Genomic DNA, 27374 nt, shown 5'->3' on the forward strand with positions numbered 1-27374 from the left:
GTTTCATTTCTATTTTGTTGTTGTTGTTGTTGTTTTTAAGAGAGCTCCATACTGTCTTCCGTCGTGGCTGCACTGAGCTGCATCGCAGCTAGCAATGTACAGGAACTGTCATTTCCGTGCTCAGCAGCAATTGTTCCTGTGGCTTTGTTGCTTTTGTATTTTTTTTGTTTTTCACAGTTCCCATCCTGACAATGGTGAGATGATATCTCATTGTGGTTTTCATTTGTATTTTCCTGGTGGCTGGTGATAGCAAGCATGTTTTCAAATATTTGTTAGCCATTTGCATTTCTTTGGAAAACTCTCTGTTCAGGTCCTTTGTCCATTTCTTGAGTAAACTAGGGATTTCGTTTTTTTGCTGTTGACTCTTGAATTGCTGATACCTTCTAGCTATTGATGCTGAGACTAAACGTTTGATGTCCAGTTGCATTCGGGGATAAAACAGAACCTTCCAGGTACAAGACAACTAAATCTACGATAGATGTCAGAGTTGTGTGAACCGCAGCTTTCAGAAACTGAAGTCTTTGATTTCCTGTCCCCTTGCTCTGATTTGGTACTGAGAAGTCACTGTGAAGAGGACCGGAAAAAGCCAGTTGTGCTACAACATCCCTGCCTCCCCCTCCCTCGCTGGGAAGCTGTGTTTGGCCGGGTTTTCTGGTACACAATCCTTTCCATTTGCATTGCTGGCAGGCCAGTTTCCTGGTGGAAAAACAAAGAGGACTGCTGAGCCCTGTGTCTGTCTCTTCCTCCAACTCCCATCCTGCGTTCCAGTCACAAAACAAACAGGAAAGGACACTTTCAATCTGCAGCCATGGCCCAACTGGCCACATCCAGGCCTTTATGCTTCTTCTTCCATTCTTGGGTCTCTCTTCCTGCACTACCAAGGTCTACCCTAATGACCCTTTCTCCCCCAGAGTTCTTCTTTAGGGCTCTGAGATATTTGTCATGCACTCCTCCTCCACATCAGCCCCGGCACATTGGGCATGTGTCTGTCCTAGTCCTTCAGCTCGGTATTCACACATACACTGTCTTAGCCACAGCTGTTGGTCAGCCCGGCACACAGTGTCTTGTGCCTGGTTGTAGGTTTTTGCATACTTGAATCTTGTGAGTACGCACGTGCTCCATAGCCAATCTGTATATTTCTACCCCTGCTTTTAACAATGGTCCTGTTCACCATTACTAATGTTGCCCCAGTCCTCAGTTGTGGCTGAATGGTAGCATCCTGTCCTGACCACTGATGATATAAATAGGTCTTACAACCCTTGACACCAGATCTGCGGTCTCATGCCTGCAGGACAGAACTAGCATAACACTTTGATTTATGCAAAACTGTGTAGTGTCGCTGGCATCATTGGAGGATTACCTCAAAGAGAGAGATTCGTAGAAAGGCTCCAAAAAAGTCAAAGTGAAAATATTGTGATCCTCCTCTTGCTGTCTGTCCTCTGTCTCCAACACTCCCCAATTCCCGCCCCTACTATCCTCAGGGATCCTTTACAGGATGAATTCCTATCAGGAAGAAGACAAGGCATTACCCCTTTAAGAGATGAGCAGAATATTTGACCAACAACAGTAGACATTATCTTTAGAGCAGTTGGGCAGGAAACCACCAACATATGTTCTTTCTAAAAGTAGGCAGCCCTTTTCCTGCTCTTGCATGTTCTCTCTCTCTTGCCCACTGGGAGGTTTACACAGGATGCTATCGTTGATAGTCATCCAGACCTCAGGAACGTGTAATGAGTAGCATGTTCATCAGTTATGTTCCTTTTTTTTGTTTTTTCATTTTTCCAAATGTGAAATTTTATAGGCAGAATATTTTAAAAGAAAGCCCGTATTGGTAATTCATTAAAGCAAGTGTTTTATGCTGTAACTATTTTCTCTCTTTCAAAAACCCCCAAATGTCTTTGCTTCTTCCTTCCATTGCTGCGTCATAACCCAAGGAGAGTGAGTCACAAGCTGCTTCTGGCTGTTAGTTTTCAGCTCTCATTGCCTTAACTCTGATGGACAGGTCTGGCTTGTGGCCATCGTTTCTAATTATTTCATTTAGTCCTTGTTATTTTGACAGTAACTGGACAGTGATCTGCTTTCCCATGGATCACTTGCAGTTTTCTCCCATAATCATGTTTAGAGTAACATGGCTTATTATTGATGAAATCGTACCTACTCGAGTTTGTTAATGTCGGAGGTTTCTCTCGTCGTTTGTCTAGAGAACTGTAAAGGCCTCTTCAAACTTACTATTTCAAGAATCAGGCTTGACTTTAAAAATACTTTTATAAGAAATTTAAACCATGGTTCTGGATTTTATACAGTAAGAAAATTGTGGAAAGTACTTTCAAATAAATCTTTTGGAAAAATATACATCTTCTATCTTCAATAGATGCAATGCTTTTTAAGGTTGACTTGGAGGAGTTTTGTTCATTGTTTTGTGAGTACCTACATGCAGACAGTTCCTAGGGGTTAGTGTGCACTGAGAAACACGAAGTGTGGTCTCTCCTCTTGGATCAGTACCTTGTGGAAGATGCAGCAGCACATTATGCCGCAGTACAGAAACTGCAAGGATGGTAAACATGTGCCTGCCATCAAAAAGCATGTGACAGGGGACCCTTCCAGCGGAGTCAGTGAAGGCCTCTTTGGCGAAAAGCTGACTGATCCCAGACATTTGTGCTTCCTGCAGAGAACAAGGCCTTAGAAGCCCTGAGCTGATTTGGAGCCTCCTGTGTTTGGGAAAACGAAAGATGGAAAACATAGCAAGCAAGGCAACTGGAATTAGAGAAGCTTAGGGTTTTTTTTGCAAGGCTTCCTAAGTCTCCAAATACCTGAGCTTGGAGGATTTCAAGTAAAAGGGATGATCCACTTCACAAGGCTGATGAGTTACTCTGACATGAATCTGGAGACATATTTACATTGACGCCACCGTCAGAGCTTTGTGCAGTGATGGAAATTTCCTGAATCTTCCCTATCCAGAATCATAGGCAAGGGCCGCGTGCAGCCGCTGAATCTTGCTGTGCCTTTCAAGGAACTGAATCCTTCATCTAATTTCAGTTCATTTAAACTGAAGCAGCATATTCTGTAAGAGCAAAAGCAGGAAAGCTGAAAACTGGCCGTTGCAGACTCTGAGGCAGGAGGCAGCGGAGGCGCGAGCCAGAACCAAATTTGTGAGGACAGAGCTGAGTGGATTCAAGAGGTGAATGGAAGTAAAACCCGTAGTTTGGTGGCTCTTTGGATATGGGAGTGATCAGGAAGAAACAGAGTGATTATGTACCTGATTTCTGACATGCTAACATGTACAAATGAGAGGATAGGACCACAGCAGAAGATAAATTTGATGAGGAAGAGATAAATTCATTTTTTAAAGAGTTATTTTAATTAGAAAGACAGATTTCCAGAGAAAAGGAGAGATGGAGGCAAAGATCTTCCATCTGCTGGTTCACTCCCCAAGTGGCCGCAACAGCCAGAACTGAGCCAATATGAAGCTAGGAGCCAGGAGCTTACTCCAGGTCTCCCACGCAGGTGCGGAGTCCCAAGGCTTTGGGCCAGCCTCTGCTGCTTTCCCAGGTCATAAACAGGGAGCTGGATAAGAAGTAGAGCAAGCGGAACAGAAACTGTTGCCCATATGGGATACCGGCACTTGGAAGTGTAAGATTAGCCTATTGAGCCAACACAGTAGGCCCAAGATGAACTCAGTGGTTAGCCTGTACAGTTTTAGATTCGCTTCTAGACACACAAATGGAGTTGTTGAGCAGGCATCAGGAGAAAACTTGTCTTGTTAGCTTTGAACAATAATTTCCTCTTGCATAATTGAGTTATAAATGAAGTTTTTATGTTTAAAATTAGATGTGTTTGTGTCAATTTACGTAACTTGAAAGGGTATTTTACTAATACTGAATTTTTGTTTTTGTATGCAAACTTGCTTGAAAATAAGAAGTATTAACTCAAACAGCGGATACTCTTTGTGGGTTGTGGAGTCAGATAGTACTGAATCAGTGTTGTCATGTTATTAACCTCTGTAAGCCTCAGTTTTCTCACCTTTAAAATGAGGGTCTATGCCATTCATTTACAGGAGTATTGGTAACATATATATTCAGTGTGGCCATTGCAAGTGAGGGTATACTGTAGGAGTGGAACATTAGGAGAAACTTCTTCTGCCCCAATTTCTTTCTTTCTTATGAGTCCATTCCAGATGGATGACCCCAGAAAACCTCCTTCATCATTATCTTCATGGTTGCAAAATCATTGCAGAGCAAGAACCTAAAAAGCTTCTTGTTTTATTGCTAGTTACTGGTTTTTTAAAATTTACTAATACTCAGTTTTGACAGATTTACTACTAAGATCTAAAATAAATAGATTTTGTACATATACAGATTGTATATATCTATATATATGTTTTATGTATAGATATATATGTGGTATATATATAGTGTACAATAAAGCAACTAATTTTGTTTATTACTAAAAAACCAGGTTTTTAGGATGGGATGAGTTAATATCTTTTATCTTCCTGTTTTAAGGAATTACACTGGTAATTATGTATAGTCTATTATTACATTAGTTAACGTGCATTGGCTCATTTCAGAATATCTTTCTGAAAACAAAAAGTTGTTGGCACCTAAATGTAACATCAAGTTGCACTTTGCAGTTTTTCATCCTAAATGTTGATATGGCTTTTGCCAGACTATCTGAATCAATGACTGATTCACTCTAAAATTCATTTCAACCTCTTTTTAGATCATGTTTCAATTGGAGGACTTGGAGATAGCTTCTATGAATATTTGCTGAAGGCCTGGCTAATGTCTGAGAAGACAGATCTAGAAGCCAAGAAGATGTATTTTGATGCTGTTCGGGTAACGCAAAATTTACATCGTTTTACCACTCATTTCTAATTTATACCTTGTATATTAACCAAGCTTTAATGAAAACAATGGAATACAATATGAGTGAGTTACAAAACATTTCCGATTAGGTAGAGTCAGTGTCAGCACATTTTATAACAAAGGTGATAACACTTAATGTGTTAGTCCAGTAGGGTTGTTAGACATTTTTTTCATGGTTCAACCCTCAGTGGAGAGCCAGTTATCTATTTCTTTCTGGTAACAACCATTTTACCATGGATGAGGTGATAGCCCATTGTGACTTTGACTTACATTGACCTGATACTTTTCATGTATTTGTTGGCCATCTGTACTTCTTCCTTTGAAAGTTGTCTAATCATGTCCTTTGGTTATTATTAACTGAATTGGTTGTTTCTTCTTGTTGCATTTTTGGTATTTTGAGTAATAATTCTTTATTGAATCTGTATCTTGTGAATGGATGGATAAAGAAATTGTGTATTTTTTGGCTATGAAAAAAAGAATGCAATTTTGTCATTTACAGCTAATGGATGGACCTGGAGTGAAATAAACTAGTAAGCCAGACACAGAAGGATAAACCCCTCATATTTTTCCGCATAAGTGGAAACTTAAAATATAATCTGAACCCAAAGCAGAATAGTAATTACTGTAGACTGGAAAAGATTAGGGTATAAAGAGTTTGAGTAAAAGATATCATGAGAAAATTAAAGAAAGGGACTCCAAGTCACCTTGACGTGTCACACTGCAACCCATAAATAGGTACAACGCTCGTCAATACAAAAGTATTTTAAAAAAGAATCATTTAACTGTAAAAGAGATATTCTTCTTTCATGATTATGAATTTTATTACAACTATAACTAAAATTATGGAGGACAGTGAATGCTAAATTTATATTCTGAAATTGGTTTTTATAATGCAGACAGGTCCAAGGGCTGCCTGCATTTGTCTCTGGAGTTACATGGATGTGTCTTTAAGGAAATCCACATTTGAACATTTGAACAAACCAGGACTTAAGGGAAGGTCACTAGTAGTGTACAGAAATTCTTTATCATATATGAGGAATGAAAAGAAATTGCCTACTGAATGTTCAGGACTATGTTAGGTGGAAACTTTCAGAGGAATAATGAAGTAATTTTTTTTTTCTGTTTTCCCTCACAATGCTTTAGCTGCCATTCACCCAATTTTACAGATAAGGTTGCTCAGTAACAGAGAAGTTTAGGTGTGTGGTCACAATTCACACAAAAATTTTTGTGAACGCCTATCCCTCTTTATTTCAGCATTGTGGATTTATATGTAATTAGGGATTGTCTCACTATGTTTATATGTTTATTTCCTGTCCATAGTTAGGAAGCTGAGAAACTACTTAGCAAAGCCCATAAAAGGTAAAAATAAACTAAGAACACCTCCATTTAAGCATCAATCACAAAACGAAGTGAGGTTAGAAATTAAATGAACTCAAGAAGACTATTTTATGTAAAATACCTGCCTTTGTACCCAATTTTTAAGGAATAAATTTTAGACTAGGGTCAAATTCCTTTGTGATTGATAAGTACTTTACATGTTAACTTTACATACGTTCTTTTGACATTATGATCAAGGATTCTCAATTAATGTAAAAATATGACTAAATCCTCAAACTATTAGCTGCTTTCTTGACTGCTTAGAATTTTTATAACCAATAATTATTCATATGGAAATTTATAATCTATTTTTACATGATGTAGCCATTATTCTAAAATTGGTCTCTGAAATAAGAGGTCTGGCTGTTTTTGACACATGCTGATTTATTGATTTAAATGTAAATGTAGTTTGCTTTGCTTGAGTTAACTCCATTGAGTGTTACTTTATTTCTCCTCCAAGATGAGAACTTCACTAGGCAGAGGACTTCACATACAGGAAACAAAATGCCCTGGTTAGAACATTTACCTTCATTTGGCACAGCCTTTGTTAAATCACAGGATGAACATCTAAAATAAACTATGATTTGGTCCGTGTGGCTTCTTGTAGATTTATTTTACTCATCCCTACGAAGTGTCAGTTTAGCCTACAGAGTTCCCTATGTATGATGACCTGGTAAGTCATCTTCTAGTTACCATCCTGGCAGACATTTTAACCCTTCTCATCTCACAGTGGCCCTCTGAAAATCTTTGTGTTCCAAAAAGGACAACTTTAAGGTATTCTTTGTAATATTTCCTCTAGCTTTAGACTATACCCATGCAAGTTTTAGTGAATGCATTTAGACAAGAACATCCATTAAGAATGAAGAAAATGCAAATGTTTCCTATTTCTCTAATAAGAAATATTTTCCATCCATTGCGGAACAAAGCTGAAACAACTGAACTCCTGATTGTGAGAAACAGCAGTGTCTCCTGGAGCAATGCTTTCGGTTGTGTTTGGGAGATCCCCACCCAGGCCCCCTACGTCAGTGTTCTGAATGGTTGAGTTACTGAACATGAGGTTGTATGGTTCTGGGAAAGCATTTACGTACAGATAGGTGTATTTTCTTTGATTATTTTAACCACAAAATACTTTGAATTTTTAGCTGGCTGTTATGGCCCTGTGTAGAGACCACACTAAGTATCCACAATGGTGAAGGATACCTGGGCAGGAAATGTATCAGGCACTCAAGATTCTACAGTTTTTCCATCAGAGTAACTTTCTTGGCAAATATAAGGGTGAAATGACAAAATATACAGTATTCTGTCTTCCTGATGAAGTCTCTGTAGCCTTGACACACACACACAAAATATATTTTAGAGCAATAAAGGAACTATTTTTCTTCTTTGTATCTGTTTATGTTTTTCTATTATCATACGAAATCAGATTTCCATTGCCATCCAAACACAGAATGCTGTGGAAGCATTGAATCTTCATTGCAGTTGGAGAAGTAGTAAGTGGGGCAGAATCACATTAAAAATAACCTAGTGTTTAGTCAAGATTCCTAACAGGGTTATAATGTTTCTCTGATTCATGCTAAAAAGTTATTACTCTTGCCATGTAGAAGAAATAATTTCCTGGATGATGAATAAGTATCTGCTTGAAGAAATTTACTGTAATTTGTGTTATGAGAGGTGTTAATAGCTAAGATGTTCAGTTGTGTTATGTAAGGATGAAATACTAATGTAATAACTAAGTCATCGATAAGATTACCTCAACAACAGTTAATGAACACAGTAGTATGTTCATTTCTTACCGTCTTGCTTTTGTTTACTTCCAAAGAAAACTAGAAAGGTATTATCTACCTATCTGTTTCCATTCATTTTCCTTATCACCATTTTTTTCATATTTATATAATTGTCTAATGTATTCCCATGCCCAAGTTCCTCATTTGATACTAGCATACACATATAGACCAAATAATAGCCATGTGCCCCTAGTGAAGTAAATGAGGGTGAAAACAGAAAGTATCTGCAGTTACACTAATGAGAAATTAGTAACTTGAAACATTTCATGTTTGCTCTGTAAAACGAGAGGCTGTGTGGACACTTGGTGAGCAGTTAAGGCATCACCTGGGATTCCGACATTGTTTATAGAGTGCCCGGCTGTGTTTGTGCCTGTGGTACAACTCCATTTACGATGCCTGCTTCCTACCAGTGTGCATTCTAGAAGGCAGCAGGTGATGGCTCAAATACTTGGATGCTTGTGACCCATATCATGTAGAGTTCCTGCTCCTGATTTGGTCTCCTGGTGCAGCCCTAGCTATTGTCAGTATCTGTAGAATAAACCAGAAGATGGAAGATCTTTCTCGTTTATTTTTTAAGATTAATTTATTTATATTGCAAAGGAAGATTTACAGAGAGAAGAAGACAGAAAAAGATCTTGGTTCACTCCCCAAATAATTGCAATGGCCAGAGCTGAGCCAGTCCAGAGCCAAGAGCTTCTTCTATTTCTCCCACATGGGTGCAGGGTCTTAAGGCTTTGGGCCATCCTCCACTGCCTTCCTAAGCCATAAGCACGAGCTAGGATGGGAAGCCAAGCAGCTGGGACATGAACAAATGTCCATATGGTATCCCAGTGCTTGCAAGGTGGAGGAATAACCAATCAAGTCATTGCGCTAGGCCCTATCTTTTTCTTACCTTCTCTTTGTGTTACTCTGTCTTTCAAAGGAATAATTAAACAGTCTCTAAGAAAATAAAGCATAAGACTTACTTTATCTAGTTTAAAACTATCAACAGTCCCACAGCAGAAACAAGAGGTTTTATAATTATTTTTACAAACATTGTTATTTCTTCAGCAAATTTAAAGATCTTTGTTCTTGAAAAAAAGTGTAGTCAGTACATACTAGTATGCTTTTAATAGCATGTTTTCCCACACTGGAAATGTAAATGAGGATGGTAAATAGTCTTCATCAAATGTCAGTTACAGTTCTAACCACTTTACAGATACAGGCAGAAGATTATCCACAGAATTCAGACGGGAAAGGTAATCTGACCCCAGAACAGCCTCACTGCAACTCTGTTTGGCTCTTGCAAGTCTAAATGAGTAAAAGTAAGAATATGCCACCAGCCTGGAGTTTATACACCGATGGCTGTGTTCTTCATCTGTAATTGGGTGTGGGTCTTGTCTTGGCTCTCCATTCGTATAAATGAAAATGCAGTAAACCAGCTGTCAGCACTGTATCCTTGGTCTTTCTTTGAGAAGGAGATGACTTTCTGGTTAAGAGGACTATGTGTGTTATGGCATCCAGCCAGGCAAATCCAACTGGAGTAGCCTTACAATGTCAGTTCTAACTGAGCAAACTTATAAGGCATGGATGAAAGAAAGGCTACAAAGTCGGTTACAGAAAACTTCGGGTTGACTTGGGTTTGTACCACCCAGTTAAAGTTGTAAATCATGTTTCATTCTTTCATTTTAATATTGGTGATGTTTTCAGTAAAACTGAAGATTCCATAAAGTTTTTAAAAAATGTGTTCTTTTTAGGCCATTGAGACTCACTTGATCCGCAAATCTAGTGGGGGCCTAACTTACATTGCAGAGTGGAAAGGGGGCCTCCTGGAACACAAGATGGGCCACTTGACCTGCTTTGCTGGAGGCATGTTTGCACTTGGGGCAGATGGAGCCCCTGAAGGGCTGGCTCAGCACTATCTTGAACTCGGGGCTGAAATTGCCCGTACATGTCATGAATCTTACAATCGCACGTGTGAGTATATTCTTCACTTACAGTCTATTCGCACCTGCTTTCATTTCATTAAACAGGAAGCTTTGTCATTCTTGCCATCCAGAGAATGGCCATTAGCCTGATGAAACTTGTTCGTGATGGACATCTTATAAGGATTGATATTTTCATTTTATAGGGCACTGCTTTTCTACCTAAAAATATATATCCTTAGTGTATCAAGAAGCAAAAATCTAATTCACAAAGGGTTGAACTAGCCTAATATACTGTCCCCAGCTGTAACTAATTACATTGGATAAGGATCTCCATCCTAGTACAAAAATAAACTAAGTAGTTTGATAAATGATTATTTTTTTAAAAAGATTTTATTATTTATTTTATTACAAAGTCAGATATACAGAGAGGAGGAGAGAGACAGAGAGGAAGATCTTCCGTCCGATGTTTCACTCCCCAAGTGAGCCGCAACGGGCTGGTGCGCGCCGATCCGAAGCCGGGAACCAGGAACCTTTTCCAGGTCTCCCACGCAGGTGCGGGGTCCCAAAGCATTGGGCCGTCCTCGACTGCTTTCCCAGGCCACAAGCATGGAGCTAGATGGGAAGTGGAGCTGCCGGGATTAGAACCGGAGCCCATATGGGATCCCGGGGCTTTCAAGGCGAGGACTTTAGCCGCTAGGCCACGCCGCCGGGCCCAATAAATGATTATTGATCTTTCCCATACTCCCATACCGTCTTTTAAATGGAAGTTTGAAACATAGAGTTAAGTAACTGGCTTTTGGGACACACTGACTTAGAATTCTCAGCTACTGAATTCCCAGCTAACAACAAGGTGCCCCATAATACATGTGTCTACTTGGTGTAATGCTGGGTAAATATGGGTTAAGTGGAGAAAAAAATAAAAAGTATTATTACCATGAATGGTAAGAATATATTGAATATTGCCTGTCATACCATGTTTATAATGATTTCCTAAAATAATCATTTTGATCATGTATCTTGAATGCTAAATACTTTCTAGTTTAAGTTACAAGCCTTAAGTGTCTCCCACAACAATAACCCCTGTTTATCCACTACATGCCCTGCAGTCATGAAACTTGGACCAGAAGCCTTCAGATTTGATGGTGGTGTTGAAGCCATTGCTACAAGACAAAATGAGAAATACTACATCTTACGACCAGAGGTTGTTGAGACGTACATGTATATGTGGCGACTCACGCATGATCCAAAGTACAGGAAATGGGCCTGGGAAGCTGTAGAGGTAACATTCTCATATTTTGCATATTTTCTTATAAGTAAATGCCTTAGTAAAATTATACCTGCTTACCTGGCCTAACAACTTGTCTCTCATTTTTAAAGCTTTAACCAGAGGATTTCCCTTTCAGGACTGCATATTTGCAGTTACATCATTCTACATTCCAGGACTGGATATTTTCAGTTAGGTCATTCTGTATTCCTGGTTTACCTCTGTTGTATGAAGCAATGATGTAAGTATTGCTGTAGTGAACTAAGATACTAGAATAGCTGTCCAGAAAGACATATTATAAAATTAAATTCCCATCACTTCAGAAACAATGAGCACTTAATTCTTCAAGGATTGTGGTCAACTTTAACATATTCAGCTCTGAAACCACCACAGGGAGCCAGTGTTGTTGAATAGCCAGTAAGGCCACTGCCTGAAGTGCCAGCATACATATATTTTCCATATGGCGGATCCACTTACAATCCGGCTCCCTACAAGTAGCCTGGGGAAAGCAAGGGATCATAGCTCAAGTGTTTGAGCCCTTGCCACCAGTGTGGGAGACTGGGAAGGAGCTTCTGGCTCCTGGCTCCTGGTGTCACCCTGGCCCAGCCCTGATTATTGCAGCCATCTAGGGACTGAGCCAACACATAGAAGACTCTCTCCTTCTCCCTCGCTCTCTCTCTCTCTTTTCCCCCTCCTTCTCCCTCTCTACCTGCCTCCCTCTTTCTCTATAGCTCTGATTTTTAGATGAATTGATAAACCTTGAAAAAAGAAGGAAACCACTATGTATTCTTATGTATTTTTTCTGTTAGTCTTTAGGCTTTAAAAGAATATATTTGAATTAGCTAATTGTGTCCAACGGTAGAAGGAGCTTATAGAATTAAAAGGATTTCCTTCAGTAACAGCCTTCCTTCTCGGTATCTGTGAACATTGCATCTGTCCAATACACTGAATTCTCTTTCACTTCTTGGGTCTCACTAGTGATTATTGTCAATCATCTTCCTAAGCTAATCCACTGAATCCTTCGTGCGCTGGATGTTAGAGGCAGTGCCCTCCTGGATCTGCAGCCAACAGTGTCTAATTTGAAGAGCGAGTATTCTGAGATTATAGTGGGACATAATCCATGGAACAAGAATAAGCAAATGCTTTCATTATACTCTTCATCCTCAAGCACTGCTTGTTAGAAAGTTAGCTGTCTTTTAAAAATATGCATTATGTATTACTTCTTTCCGGAAATCGTAAATGAATATTGCTTTTATACAAAATTGAACAGATATCTTAGGAAGCTATTGGTGAATTTGCTTATTTCCTTCTTTATCTAGTGTATTAACACTAATCATCAGTCATTTTCAGTAATGGCATTCGAAGTAAAACATGCTAAGCTTCCTAATTATGTTTAATCAGCAGTAATTTCAATTTCTTTAAAGCTCTGAGCTTTTTTCTGTGAGGGGAAAATGTTTTTAAGTTGCAGTTCATGTAAACTCTGATGATAGGAAATTACTTTTGTCTGGAGTTGACCAGTAAAGGAATTGAAGAATATCGACAACATGAAAGTATCAGAAATACTATATATAATTTTTTGAAAGACTTTTTTAATTTATATTGGAAAGTCAGTTATACAGAGAGGAGGAGAGACAGAGAGGAAGATCTTCCGTCTGATGATTCACTCCCCAAGTGACTGCTGGCGCTACTCCAATCCAAAGCCAGGAGCCAGAAACTTCTTCCAGGTCTCCCACACAGGTGCAGAGTCCCAAGGCTTTGGGCCGTCCTCGACTGCTTTCCCAGGCCACAAGCAGGGAGCTGGATGGAAAGTGGAGCTGCCAGGATTAGAACTGGCGCCCATATGGGATCCCGGCGCGTTCAAGGCGAGGACTTTAGCCACTAGGCCACGGTGCCAGGCCCAAAAATACTATATTTTATCAAGCCTGAAACACTGTGATGCTTAAGAAGCATCACTATTTTATACACCAATAATAAAGAACAAAGCTGCCAGTTAAAGCAGAAAGCACTAATTTTATAGATGTTAAAATGTGAAAAACATATGCAGTAGAAGTAATAAAACACAGACAGGAAATAAGTCCCTGTTGCCAAGTGGGCAGGACAGTTTGGAAGGCTTGCTTCTTCAGCGGTGTTGTTTGTGGGTTACGACAGTTGGTTTTGTGTCAGTAACATCACTTCTGTGTGCTACAGCACCACAACCAACTCCCTCCACTTTTGCCACGGCTACTTCTGCCAGAACTTGCAAGAGTGGCAAGCCAGGCATGCTGGTGGCATTTCCTTTTGTTTTTTTTGACAACGCAGCAGCAGTCACGTGTGTAGAAGGCGTGGCAGCAGTTGTGTCTTGCCGTTGTCACCCTCCGGCCCCCTGTGTTTCACCCCTGCACGCTCAAGCACCCAGAGCTTCCCAGCTGCCCTGACTCACTCTGTCCTGTGACTTGGCCCTGGGAGACCACAGCTGCAGACCTTGTCAGAAGACAGGAGTCTCTCCCCAGGCAGCTGCTTGTGGTGGGGCAAGGTAATGGCGCTGAGGGCTGCCTGCAGCCAGTGAGGTTTTGGAGTTGATAGCTGACTGTTACTTCTTCCTTCTTTAAAGAGAAATTGTGTGATCTACGCATGCGTGCTCTGAGGTGGCCGGATGTCCCACGCTGCTGCTCACCTGCTTCAGTGCCTCTTCTCCAGTCCCTGTTTCTCTCTGCCCCTCCTCACTTCCTGCCATGAACTTTTCCCCTGCCCATAAACATCTTGCATCCATTGCTGCCTCCTAGTTCTGTGGAGTTGGGAGTACAAGGCTGGATGGCAGGGATTTACTCTTAACAACAGTAGTGTTAAAAGGTTATTAGGGATGGGCCCGGCGGCACAGCCTAGTGGCTAAAGTCCTCGCCTTGAACGCGCCGGGATCCCATATGGGCGCCGGTTCTAATCCTGGCAGCTCCACTTCCCATCCAGCTCCCTACTTGTGGCCTGGGAAAAGCAGTCGAGGACGGCCCAAGAGTTTGGGACCCCGCACCCGCGTGGGAGACCTGGGGGAGGTTCCTGGTTCCCGGCTTCGGATTGGCACAGCACTGGCCGTTGCAGTCACTTGGGGAGTGAATCATCAGATGAAAGATCTTCCTCTGTCTCTCCTCCTCTCTGTATATCTGACTTTATAATAAAAATAAATAAATCTTTAAAAAAAAAGGTTATTAGGGATAAATAGTAAACTAGTGTCTAGAGGTGAGACCAGTTAAACATATCGTAGTAAGAATACAAGAGTGCTAAGTAGCGATAAGGAAGTTTCTTAACTGTTGGCATAACCACTGTATTTGGCTTCTGTAATCGTTGCTTGGCTTTGCTGCATAAAGAACAGGACTGCCGCCGTGGTGGGCCTAAAGTCGGGGAGTAGGCCTTAGTCTCACTTCACTTCAAAGTTTCATTTTCCTAAGAGTGATGGAGTTGCAGGGGGCGGGAATGACCTTGGAGATGGGCCAATCAGGGACATGCGTACGTCTGCAAATGGCATGTGGTCTACACTGTTATGGGTTGCATGGGAATGTGGCCTGCACCAGTGTGTGTCATACGTGACCAAGATAAGGACTGCTTGCTGGAGACGTGCTGTACGTGACTAGCAGGGAAATAAGAGTCTGCAAGAGACCAACGGGGTGCTTGTCAGGACTCCACTGCGATGAAGGAGACATGGACCCGAGCTCAACCTAGCAGTAAAGTCTCTTTGCTTTTGCATTGTTGCACGTGGAACCTGTCTGTCCGTGGTTCGGGGATCTTTTTGACCTAACAGTTCGTTTTCTTTTTCTTAGTTTTAGACATAGGATTTTTTAAATTTGCGTTACAATAAAAAGGCTTAGTGCTTCACCAATTAAGTTTAACAGATAAAAAGCAAAAAGACCTATGTTTAGTGCAAATATAGACTACTATCAATAGTAATTGAATTGGGGAAAAATTGGCCTTTTCTCCAATATTGACATTTAGAAGTAATCACAGATCATTAAGACTATAATAGTATAAAATTTTTAACCAGCGGCTTATCAGAGCTATAAAACAAAGTTTCACAAAACTGTATTTGCAGAAATGATCCATGCAGACATTTTTATCTTTGTTGTTGGCTTTTGATTTTTTTTCTTTGTAATTTAAGCTCCCGCATAAAAGGGAGAACATGCAGTATTTGTCTTTCTTGATCCAGCTTATTTTACTCAACATGATGTCCTCCAGTTGCATCCACGTTGAGACAATGGTAGAATTTCATTCTTTTTCAAAGTGGAGTGATACTCCTGTGTGCATACCACATTTTCACTATCCAGGCATTTGTGGAGGGGCACCTTGGCTGATTCCAAATTCTGGCTGTTGTGAAGAATGCTGCTGCAAACTCGACACAGTGAGTTTATGCTGTTGGTTATGAACTCAGTGATTTAATTGCTGGCCATTTTATTCCTGGTGTCCACAGTGGCTACACTACTTTACACTCCCACCAGCACATAAGTGTTCACCGTTTTCCGCAGCCTCGCTAACATCTCTTACTCTCTGCATTTTGTGTTTTAGCCTTTCTGACAGGAGTGTGCTGTTACCTCATTGTGGCTTTGATTTGTATTTCCCTAATGTTGAGTAATTTTTTTAATATGTGTTGACCAGTTGTATTTCTTCTCTGTGAACTGTCTGTTGATTATTTGTCCATCTCTTTACTTTTAAGATTTATTGATTATTTTTATTTTTTATTTTAAAGACATTCATTTTTATTGGAAAGGCAAATTTATAAAGACAAGGAGAGACAAAGATCCCCCAGCTGCTGGATCACTCCCCAGGAGGCTGCAATGGGCAAAGCTAAATTGATCCAAAACCAGGAGCCAAGAGCTTCTTCCCGTTCCCATGTTGGATGCAGGATCGCACCAAGGCATTGGGACCATTCCCACTGTTTTCCCAGGCCACAAGGAGGGAGCTGGATGGGAAGTGGAGCAGCCAGGACATGAACCAACACCCATATAGAATCCCAGGTGTGCAAAGTGAGAATTTAGCTGCTGGGCCATTGCACCAGGCCCTATTTGCTCATTTCTTAGCCAGATTGTTAATTTTGCTGTCATTGAGGTTTTTTAAAGTTAAGTAATATATTGTGGATAGTAATCCTTCATTGAATAGGAAACCTGCAAGTATTTTTTTCCCAGTCTCCTGGATGTGTCTTCAGTCTATATAGCTTTTTGTTTGGCTTTTTTTTTTTCCTTTACAAAAGCTTCTGAGCTTAGTATAGTCCCATTTGTTTGGTTTCGGGGGCCTTGTAAAAAAGTTGTCTCCTACACAACATCTTGAAGTACTTCCCCTACACTTTTCTTCCAGCAACTTCTTAGTCTCAGGCTTTAAGTTTACTTCTCTGATCCATCTTGAATTGATTTTTCTATATGGTGACATGTATGGGTCTAGTTTCATTCCTTTATGTAAGTGTACCCAGCTTTGCCAGCACCATTTGTTGAAGAGTTATCCTTATTCCACTGTATCATCTGAGCGCGTTTGTCAAAATCAGTTAACTGTATGTATATGGATTCAACTCTGTGCTTTCTATCTCTTTCATTAATCTGTAGGTTGATTTTTATGCCAATACCATAACGTTTTCATGACTGTTAACTTTATACTATGTCCAAGTCAGGTATTGTGATGCCTCCAGCTTGGATTTTCCTGCTCAGCCTATCTTTGACTATCCTGGGTCTTTTGTGATTCCATATGAATTTTAGGATTGAGTTTTCTAATTTTGTAAAGAATGTTATTGGGATTTTGATAGGCATTGCATTGATCTGTAGATTGTTTTAGATAGCAAAGATATTTTAATGATATTATTTCATCTAGTCCATGAGCAAGGAGTATCCTTCCACTTTTTTGTGTCTTTAATGATGTTTTTCTATCAGTGTTTAATCATTTCCAGTTTAGATGTTTTTCACATTGGTTGAATATTTTCCTAAATAGTTGATTTTTTTGGTAGCTGTTCTGAATGGGATTTCTCTTTCTTTCCTGTTTTGGTGAATTTATAATTAGCATATTAAGAAGGCTCTTTATGTTTATTTTGTTAACTGTAACTTTACCGAATTGACCTGTCAGTCCTAATAGCTTTTTTGTGGAATATTTAGTTTTTTCCATGTATGTCATCAAACTGCATGGTTAGTTTTACTTTCTTTTCTCCAGGTTTGATGTCCTTTATTTCTTTCTCCTCCCTAGCAGCTCCTTCTAGAGTTCCCAATGCTAGATTGAGTAAATGTATATCCTTGTCTTGCTCCAGGTCTGAGGGGAGATGTCTTCCACTTTTACATATTCATTACGGTATTGACTATTGGTTTGTATTAAATAGCCTTTGTAATTTTGAGTAATGTTTCTCCTGTACCTAATTTATGGAGAGTTTTTGTCTTGAAGGGCTCTTGAGTCTTACCACCTGCCATGCCTGCATCTATTGAAATGACCATGTGGCTTTTATTCTTCATTCTGTTGATGTTGTTTATGACATGTATTGATTAGAGAATGTTGAACCACCCTTGCATTACTAAGATAAATACCACTTGATTTATGTCTGTGTGTGACGTGTGATCTGTTTGATGTGGTTCTGGGTATGATTTGCAAGTATTCTGTTGCCAATCTTTGCATCTGTTTTCATTAAAGGTATATATCTATAGTTTTCTTTTGCATTATACCTTTGTTTGATTTTGCTTTTACAGTGGTGCTGGCCTCATAATAAAGCAAAAATGTTTAGCATAGTCCCATCCTGTTCAGTATTTTAGAGTAGTTTAGAAAGTTCTGGAATTATTTGCTCTTTGAATGTTTTGTAGAATTCCATAGCAAAGCCGTCAAGTCCTGCACTTCTCGTTGATTTGAGACGTTTAATCACTGCTTCCTTCTCATGCTTGTTATGGCTCTGGTTAGATGTCTGTACCTGCTTGGTCTCTCAGTTATCCAAAGAGGGTCCATTCTGCAAACTCTTCCTGCTTCGTCCATAATTTACCTCCGCCATCTTCTCCCGCCGCTGTTTATTGCTGTGAGCTCTCAGGACTCGGCAGTGCGAGTTAAAAACCTGCTTTCTCAATATATGCCCTGCAGCCTGTGGCCCTGTTGCTCTCATGGTTGACTTATAAAGCCCTGGCTCAGGTTGAAATGAGGTGAGAGACGTTAACTGTTCCATTAGCTGCTGTTGAGTCACCTGTTTGTTTCTGTACCTTCTGATCTGTACCTGTTTGTTTCAACCACACTTCCAGTTTGTGGAGTATTTAGCCATCTTCTTATCTCCTAAAAAGGCCCTCCAATCACCAGCCTTATTTCACAGTACACTTGATAAACATTCTTTCCATCTCAAAGGTGCATTTCTTAATAACGGTGCAGATTGTGGAATGGAAAAGTCTGCAGGCTAGGCAGTGATTTCCTCCATGAGTTAACAGCAGCGTGTTAACCATTTAGTTAATCATGTTTTTCCCTTTTCTCAATAATGTGATGAAGGACTTTGTTATCCTCCCAATTAAACATCAGATAGCTGGAAAATTGGCTTTATCAGACGGTTAGTTATACATACACATTCACATTATATTATACATTTTTCCAACTGTCCTACCGCAGCAGAGGCAAAGCTTTACCTGGGGACTTTGGTAGGAGATGAAGGGAGGCGGAGGGGAGACGTGCTCATGCATACAGTTTCATTTAGTTCCAAAAAACCAGTCTTTTCCACATGTACATCTTGAGTGACAGAGAGGAGTTCAGCTCTTCTCTTACCCTTGCTGGTTCTGCCTCCCCGCCCCTGGCCTGATACCTGTTTTTCTGGTCTCCCTGCAGCCTGGTGCTGTATTCTGCCCTTGAGTCCAGACCCAACTCAAGCAGATGTCTGCCGTTGCAACATTCCTCTGAATTCCTTCTTGGAAATCAGCATGAGTCAGCCATTTATCTAATTTAGAGGATCAGGGAACACTCCCCAGGCCTGAGCCTTTCTGACTTGTGGCTTAACACATGCTGTCATCTGCTTGCTGTGTTCTTTTCTTGTGCCCGCAAATGCAATCCCTTAGGATCCGATTTGTCCTTTTATTGTTTGCTTACAACTCCAGTCTCCTGTCCTGTTCTCTGCTATGAACACATCCCAGTCGCACATGGTCACTGACAACATAGGCATCCTAGAAAGTCAAGGTGGTCCATAAACCTAGGGGCTGAGTCCAGAGAACACATTGTAGTTACATGGCGCAATGTCATACTGAACGGAGCAAATGACCAGCTGCAGAGATACTGATGCAATCAGCCCCTGATACAAAGACCTAGGAAAAAGCCACTTCTCCCTGACTTTACCTTCTCAAATCTTAAAAGTTAGGCCTTTGACCTGAACACATTTAATTTTTTGAAAGTGAAGCGTTCCTCTTGGCATTCTATCTTTCTGCTTTTTAAAATTTGCCAAAAGTCATAACAAAAAAAAGTGGAAGTAAATGATCCTCTCTAAATCTGTAGAAGGAGAAATGCAGGCAACCATTTGAGCTACCTGAACCCATCTCAGAGCATGTGGACTCAGTTCTTAACTCTGGCTCCTGAGGCCAGCCTCCTGCCCATGCAGATCCTCCTGGTGGCTCAAGCTCTGCCCCCACCGACCTGGGAGACCTGCATTGATTTCCTGTCACAGCATTGGTCTCAGCCCAGCCCAGCATGCTGAGCAGGCATGTTTGGAATGAATCAATGGATGGAAGATCTCTTTCTACTGAGAGAGAATGGATTGATAAATGGTTGATTGATTGATAGATGAATAGGTGTTATTTTCTGTCAAGATAGTTAACAAAAAATAAACCTCTAAAAGCTCATTATCATTGTGCCTTTCATTCTCTCCTCTTGTTTTATTCTTACTACAGCTCCATGTTGAGAAATGTACTCCCTGGATCGAAGAATCCCAGAGGCCATAGTCAGGAATCCTGGATCTAGCCTCTATTCTCAGGCTTTTTGTTCTTGACTGCTATAGCTTACCCCATAAGAACTGGGAGAAAAAGAATGAGTGAGATTGTCTGCAAAGATACCCCCAGTGGGCCTTCAAAACTACTGTGTTCCTGTAAGCAATGAAGGAGCTGTGGGCAGCTCAAAGGAACCTAAAAGGAACAACCAGGACCAAGGTTGTTTGGGGTTAAAAATCACGTTAAGAGATTATCTCAAAATGGAGTTTCATAACAAGGTTCTCCATTCCTTCTCAATTTTTCCACCTTTCATGAATAATTTTTGACCTTCTGTGTGCCTGTTACCTGACTTCTTATCTAACCTTTTATCAAAAAGAAAGTAAAGACCTGAAAGTTTCTTCAAACTTGTCCTGCATTTCCCTTATCTGAAACTTAGAATACAATCACAGCATCTTTTTTTAAGTGGACTGTTTCCTTTTCATGGGAGCTTTTAAAAAGTACCAAATCATAGGGCATTTTCTTTTCTCATGGAACCTGCTGGTCAGATTTTGTTTAACCTAGTAATTAAATGCTTCTCCTCATGGCCCCAAGCTCTCTCCCTTCTGACTTGCAGCCCTGGTGTGAAAATCAATGGCCTCATTATCAGCATCTGCAGATGGAGGCTGAGCTCTCTGCAGTCTCCATCCCTGAGAAGCCATGGCCAGAACTGACTCCCTCCTTCTTGTCTTTTCTAGGTTCTGCAGTCTGTCAATTCCACTTTCCAGCAAAATCTGTGCTTTCCAGAAAAAAGAATGATGTGGCTATATAGGCAGGAAAAAGATAGGATTATGACTCGCAAAACTGAAAAAGAAATGAAAAGTGACATGAAAACATTTGTTCTGTTTATATTTTCTTTATCTCATTAGAAACTTTAGGAGTTCAGTCTTTAAAATTAATTATTTTTGTGCACAGTTGATGAATTAAAACCAGATTTCAGATGGCAATTTTCACTTGACTGTTTAATTAGTAGCATTAATAGGATGTGGTAAGCAAAAAAGCAACTTGCCTGAAGGAGAAAATGCCTGGTAATAAGCATAGCAACCAACATAATTTCAAAAGAGTAACAACTTGCAAAAATCAACTAAAAATGGATTTAAAGACTGATGCATAAGATCTAAACCCATGAAACAGAAGAAAACAGGGCACAAAGCTCCTTGACAATGATTTTTGGATTTAACTCTAAAAACACAGGTAACAAAAGCAAAAATAAATGCATGGTACTATCAATCTAAAAAATTCCCGTGTACGGCGAAGGAGACAGTCAACTTGATGAAAAGCCAGCCTGTGGACAGAAATTTTAGAAGCCATCTGTAAAATATTAACATCTAAATTGTACACAAAATTCATACAATCAATAGCAAAACAATTTTAAGGGGAAAAGGACGGGATAAACAAATTCCAAAGAGGATATGCAAACAGCCAACAGGCATATGAAAAGGTGCTGCACATCACAAGCCATCAGAGACGTGCAGATCAGAACCACATTCTAGTTAGAGTGCAGTTACCAAGAGTCCAAGACAACCATTGTTGAAAGGGGGTAGAAGAAAGGAAACCTTTGAACATTGTTGCTGGTCATACAAGTTAACACAACCATTATGGAAAACTATGGACATTCTCCACAAAATTAGACACAGGTCTACCAAAGGTGCACCCGTAATGCTGGATACCAGAAGTATTTCAAATTTCAGAGCTTTTCAATTTTTGGAATATAAATTGTATAGATTTTAGTGGTTGAATAGGTCTAATTCAAAAATCTGAAGTCAGAAGACTCCAGACTCTGAAACATTTAGAGAAGAGACATGATCTTTAGCCAGTACAACCAAAGGAAATGAAATCCGAATCTCAAAGGTATCACTCATTCACATGTTCTTGAAAGAACTCACAGCACAGCTAACAAAGGGAAAAACTTATGTGTTCATCAGTAGATGAATGGATTTTTAAAAGTGTGTGTTTTGCATTTAGTTGCGTGTGTGTGTATAGAGATATCACCTAACATATGTAAATGTATACACACAGGAATATTATCCAGCCCTAAGAAAGAATGCCTGCCATTTGTGACAACATGGGTTCATTTGGAGGACATTATGTTAAATGAAGCAAGCTTAACGTAGGGAAAAAAATCATGTATTATGTGGAATCTAAAATAGTTTAATATGAAACTCATAGAGTAGACGGTGCAATGGTAGTTATCAGAAATTGAAGGTTGGGTGAAAAAGGAGAGATACTGATCAAAAACTACAAATTATGACTTCAGTCCTACCTTAGAAGAGCAAGTATTAGAAACCTAACATACAGGCTGGTGACTAGTGAGTAGATCTTAGTTGTTCTCCCACAAATGTAACTTATGAAATGTAAGGTGATGCATTTGTTGGTCAGCTTCATTGTGGGAATAATTTTACAATATATGTTTATGTATCAGAATATAATGTATACATTTCAACAATAGGGCCTGGGGCAGTAGCCTAGTGGCTGGAGTCCTGCCTTGCATGTGCTGGGGTCCCATCTGGGTGCCAGTTCATGTCCTGGTGACCCCACTCCCATCCAACTCCCTGCTTGTCCCCTGGGAAAGCAATTGAGGACGGTCCAAAGCCTTGGATCCCTACACCTGCGTGGGAGGCTCCTGGCTCCTGGCTTCAGATCAGCACAGCTCTGGCTGTTGCAGCCACGTAAGGAGTGAACCAGCAGACGGAAGATTTTCCTCTCTGTCTCCCCTTCTCTCTGTGTATTGGACTTTCCAATAAAAATGAATAAAATCTTCAAAAAAAAAAAAAGACATGTGAACAAAAAAGCCTGAAGAAACTTTTAATACCAGGTGGAAAGAAAGGAAGGAACGGAGGTAAAGAGGGAGGGCAAATAGCAGCCTTTTACTGGCACCCGTGAAGTCGGAAGGCTGGTTGGAATTCGTTGTTAGTTATACTTTGATACTCCCACTGCCCGATGCTGTTTTTTTTTCTTATCAGTGATGTTCAGACAAGTATGGAAATGTAGGATCATGTCTTAAGTTGCCAGTGATTCTTCTCAGCTTCCTCCATATTAAAGGAAGAATGCATTTCAGGAATAAATAATAGTCACATTTCTCTAACTGCCTTCCATTTTCTGCTTTTAACACTATCACAAGTATCACGTATTAGTACCCCCATAATCAATTTAAGAAATAAGATGTTCTTATTATAATAGTAGCCATTTAGAGTCCAGTACAGTTCCTCAAACAGTAGTTCATACTCGCAGTTAATATTAACTGTCTCTAGATCCAGGAATCAACACACTTTGCCTCTGAGAAGCAGACAGTATAGGCTTGGGGCCCTCCGGTCTGCAGCTGCTCAACTCTGACCTCTGCCATTTAGGGCAGTAGCGGTCCAGACAATATGGAAACAAATAAGCATCGGTGGGGCTCCAAAACATCAGCAAAAACAAACAGAAGGAGCAGGCATCTGAAGCAGTGGTTAGATCACAGTTTGAGTTACTCTCATCGCACGGAGTGTGTGGCTAGGATCCCAGATATTCTGCTCCTGCTCCAGCTTCATGCTTCATGCACACCCTTGGAGGCAGCAGATGACGACCCAGCGACATTGACTCTTGGCCCCCACATGGGAGACCCAGATGGAATTCCTAGCCCTTGGCTTCGGTCTGGCCAGTCCAGCCTGTTGAAGGCATTTGAGGAATAAAACCAGCCAGTAGGAATTCTCTGTGTCTCTTTCATTCAAATAAACAAAATGAATTATCGGTTTGCCAAAAGTAAATATGTTGCATAGTTGGCCAAATCTTAACTCTAAACCGAAATAGGCTATCAGTGAATATTACTCTAAAACAAATTATAGTTTTATATAAACCTTTCCAATTAAATAAAGCCTGTTGTCCATATATCCTCTGACTTTATGTATTATTTTACACTCATGTTTTATGGTGTTTAAATTTTTCATTTAATTGCAGTATTTGATCTGAATCTGACAGTAAACATTCGTGATAATCAGTTTACTGGAATGTAACCCTTCCCTGCAGAGTGAATGGAGCCTAATCAGGCCTCATTGGTGTTTGGATCTTTTTTTTTTTTAATTTGAATCGGATAATAACAAGAACTAGTGACAGTTAGCTTACTGAAATGTGGCCATTTTGTCTCCTTCTCTGTTCTCTAGGCCCTGGAAAGTCACTGCAGAGTGAATGGAGGCTACTCAGGCCTCAGGGATGTTTACTTCACTCATGAGAAATACGATAATGTGCAACAGAGTTTTTTCCTAGCAGAGACATTAAAGTAAGTGGAAATGGTTCTAAAAGTATGTGACTATGGTACCTGAGCAAATCTTCTTTGTAGATATCATTATTGTGAATACATTCATATCATATCAATACGACTGACTCGCCATGCCCTGCTGCATGCACAGTAATTGCAGGTGTGTTTTTAAACCTTGATGAATTTGATCAGTTGGGATGGCTTAGTATCTCTCACCCATAATACCAAAGCACACATTAGTTTCCATATTCCACATGAGTATGTGACCTGGGGGGATATCATAACACCGCCTCCACAAGTTGACTCGGAGAGTGATGTAGTTTTACTGTCTTTTTGATTTCTCTACCTACTGTATTCTGCTGGGTCTCATATACTCTTGTTTTTCTCACCAGATATTTGTACTTAATATTTTCTGATGATGATCTTCTTCCGCTGGAACATTGGATCTTCAATACGGAGGCACATCTTCTCCCTATCCTCCCTACAGATCAAAAGGAAGTTGAGGTTAAAGAGAAATAAAAAGAGATTTTATATTAGACTCTGCTCCAGTCCCTTCACTGCATACCTTAATAATTCCTTTTCTGATAATCAGACACATGAACTCTTATTAATGTCTGTGTTACTCTAAGTTGTAAAACTGTTTTTGCAGTCTTTTACGTTTGTTACCATAGCATAAATGGACCTGAATTCTTGATTGTGTCCTCTGTTATTCAGTCAGTGGATCCACAGGTTTTTATTATAAGTAATCTATTATCTCTGGAATTTAGGAAGGAATAATATGGTTTTTCTTCAGCTGTATGTAATGGTATACCAATGACCTCTTAATTATAATTTGATTTGACTGCAAAAATTTTTCCTCCTCTATGAGGAGATGATGTCTGCTTTAAGCTGTAATGTTTTGCCATGTTGCAAAAAGCCATAATAATAAATTAAGTATTAAAAAGCTTTTTCCTTTTCAATTTCTTGTGAACCTGGTTTGTCTATCCACCAGAGACAGATCTTATAACTGTGACAGCCTCCTTAAGCAGGTCTATCATTATTTGATAGAATATCCTCTAAAATATGTCACTCACATTGTAATTCAAATTAGAATGTCATCCCCAAAGCTCATCTCATGTTGACCTCATTTCATTAGAACTGCAGGATATTTTTGTTGGTTCCTTGTGTTAGTGTTCCCTAGTTTGTGACTCTGTTCTCTACTTATTTTGAATGCTATGTGTCACTTCTGGATCATGGACTTCCTAATTTCTTCCAACCCCCACTACAGAGCAAGGTGAATAAGCTTTGCAGAGCTCTGCTGTCACTAAGTGTAGTTTCTAAATGGAACTGATGCCGTTTTCAGTGGGACTTTGTCTTTTTTTTTTTTATTATTGTTAATTATTTTGCATTATGTGACAGTTTCATAGGCTCTGGGAATCCCTCCCCCTCCCCCCCCCTCCCCCCGGTGGATTCCTCCACCTTGATGCAGTATTACAGTTCAAATTCAATCAAGATTCTTTCATTGCAAACATATACCAAGCATAGAGTCCAGCTACTTATTGTCCAGATGGGTTGAACAGTTTCTTGGGGAGACCTTTTCTGGTCTGAAGTTTGAGCTGGCAGAATATCATCACAGTCAATTAAGAGTCCCAATATAACATCAACAGCAATTTGCAATGTTATGGAATTGACATGGTTTTGAGTAACCAGTGTATTAAAAAGAAAAAAAAAAAAAAAAAAAGGAAAACAAGTCCTAGCCAGAACCTATGATTAGCTCATTGACATTTCAATTTTAGTTCATATAGAGGACCGGCTGCTCTATACCTTAAAATGGCCATAAGGCACCATTCAGCTGTTTCGTGTCCATTTCATCTTAGTATTTAGCCAGTTGTTGTGTTGAAGTAAAATTTTGCTGATCTTGGCAGATTTTAGGATAATCCAGACTGGCTTGTAACTCTAACAAGATATATGTCAACATTTTAGGTGCAGAACATTTTTTTTGGGGGGGGGGGTGTGCAGGAAAATCCTCAACACCATGGTGAGGAGTAACTAATCTTTGTGACCCACCCAGCGAGGCATGAGCCAATCCATGCCAGCTCTTTCCTGTCAGATTTCAAGTTCTACTTTCTGTTGTTTATTTATTTTAGGTTTTTTTTTTTTTTTTTTTTTTTTTTTTTTAGTTTGTAGGATTGTTTGCTGTGAGGGGTTTTCGAAGCGATCCCGATGGTCATTGCGGGGACTTTGTCTTTTGCTTTTACCTGGAGATATATAAGGAAATTGGGTCTCAAGAGACAGAATTTTATATGGCCTTAGTTCATTTGTTTATGAATCATCGTGTGTGTGTGTGTGTAAAGCATTCCATTGGATTCAAGTTTGAAAAGTTCTCTTTCTTAAACATACTGATTTGTTTCATTTCAGTTTATGAAAATGATATTTGACTCTGAAAGAACTTTTGCAGATTTGTTTATTCATGACAATTAAGAAAAATCTAATAATCTTTTGGGCCGAATAAGAATTTACCTGTGGTTAGAAGCAGCTTATAGCAATGGACACTGTCAGTTCCCCACAATTTGATCTGCAACTGCTGAAGGTAATGACATGGATCTTCCAAACATTAAGGTGTGAACTCTGAGTGGTTTTCCCAAGAACAGATTGATGGCACTTCATGTTCTCTTATCATATTGATTCATATGATACCTGTTTCCCATTTTAAAAGGCTGATATGATGATGCACATTTTGAGGCATGACTTGACTTAAATTCGCAACCTACAGTGATCAAACAGATCAGTGAAACCTTGTGGATTAGGCTGAAACATGAAATTGCTGCATTTGTAGTTTAAAAACCACCCTTATCAGCAGTTTAATACAGTGCAAACTAATAATAAAAAAGACACTGTTTCTTGGCTGCCAGTAAACTTAAATAGTTTTAATGTTTCAGCCTTTAAAAATGTTTCAAAACATTACCTGTGACAGGATCACAAGATATGACCTCCTTTTCTCTGCTTCCACACCAACACCAGCATTGTACATTGGTATGTCGAAGAATAAATTAGTAAAACTAGCCGAAAC

At 39.8% G+C, this 27374-nt stretch overlaps 1 protein-coding gene across 1 annotated transcript in view; it reads left to right on the forward strand.

The window, feature by feature from the left end:
- MAN1A1 (mannosidase alpha class 1A member 1) overlaps positions 1-25683 on the forward strand; it is a 181397-nt gene extending 155714 nt beyond the window's left edge. The window contains exons 9-13 of the mRNA XM_004597577.3: positions 4720-4835; positions 9763-9982; positions 11040-11212; positions 24231-24346; positions 24718-25683. Coding sequence (XP_004597634.2) covers positions 4720-4835; positions 9763-9982; positions 11040-11212; positions 24231-24346; positions 24718-24844 — 752 coding nt within the window. The 3' untranslated portion in view covers positions 24845-25683. The remainder of the gene's footprint in view (positions 1-4719; positions 4836-9762; positions 9983-11039; positions 11213-24230; positions 24347-24717) is intronic.
- Positions 25684-27374: the final 1691 nt, after the last annotated feature.

The sequence above is a fragment of the Ochotona princeps genome, chromosome 1 (genome assembly GCF_030435755.1).
Source record: "Ochotona princeps isolate mOchPri1 chromosome 1, mOchPri1.hap1, whole genome shotgun sequence".
Lineage (NCBI taxonomy): Eukaryota > Metazoa > Chordata > Mammalia > Lagomorpha > Ochotonidae > Ochotona > Ochotona princeps.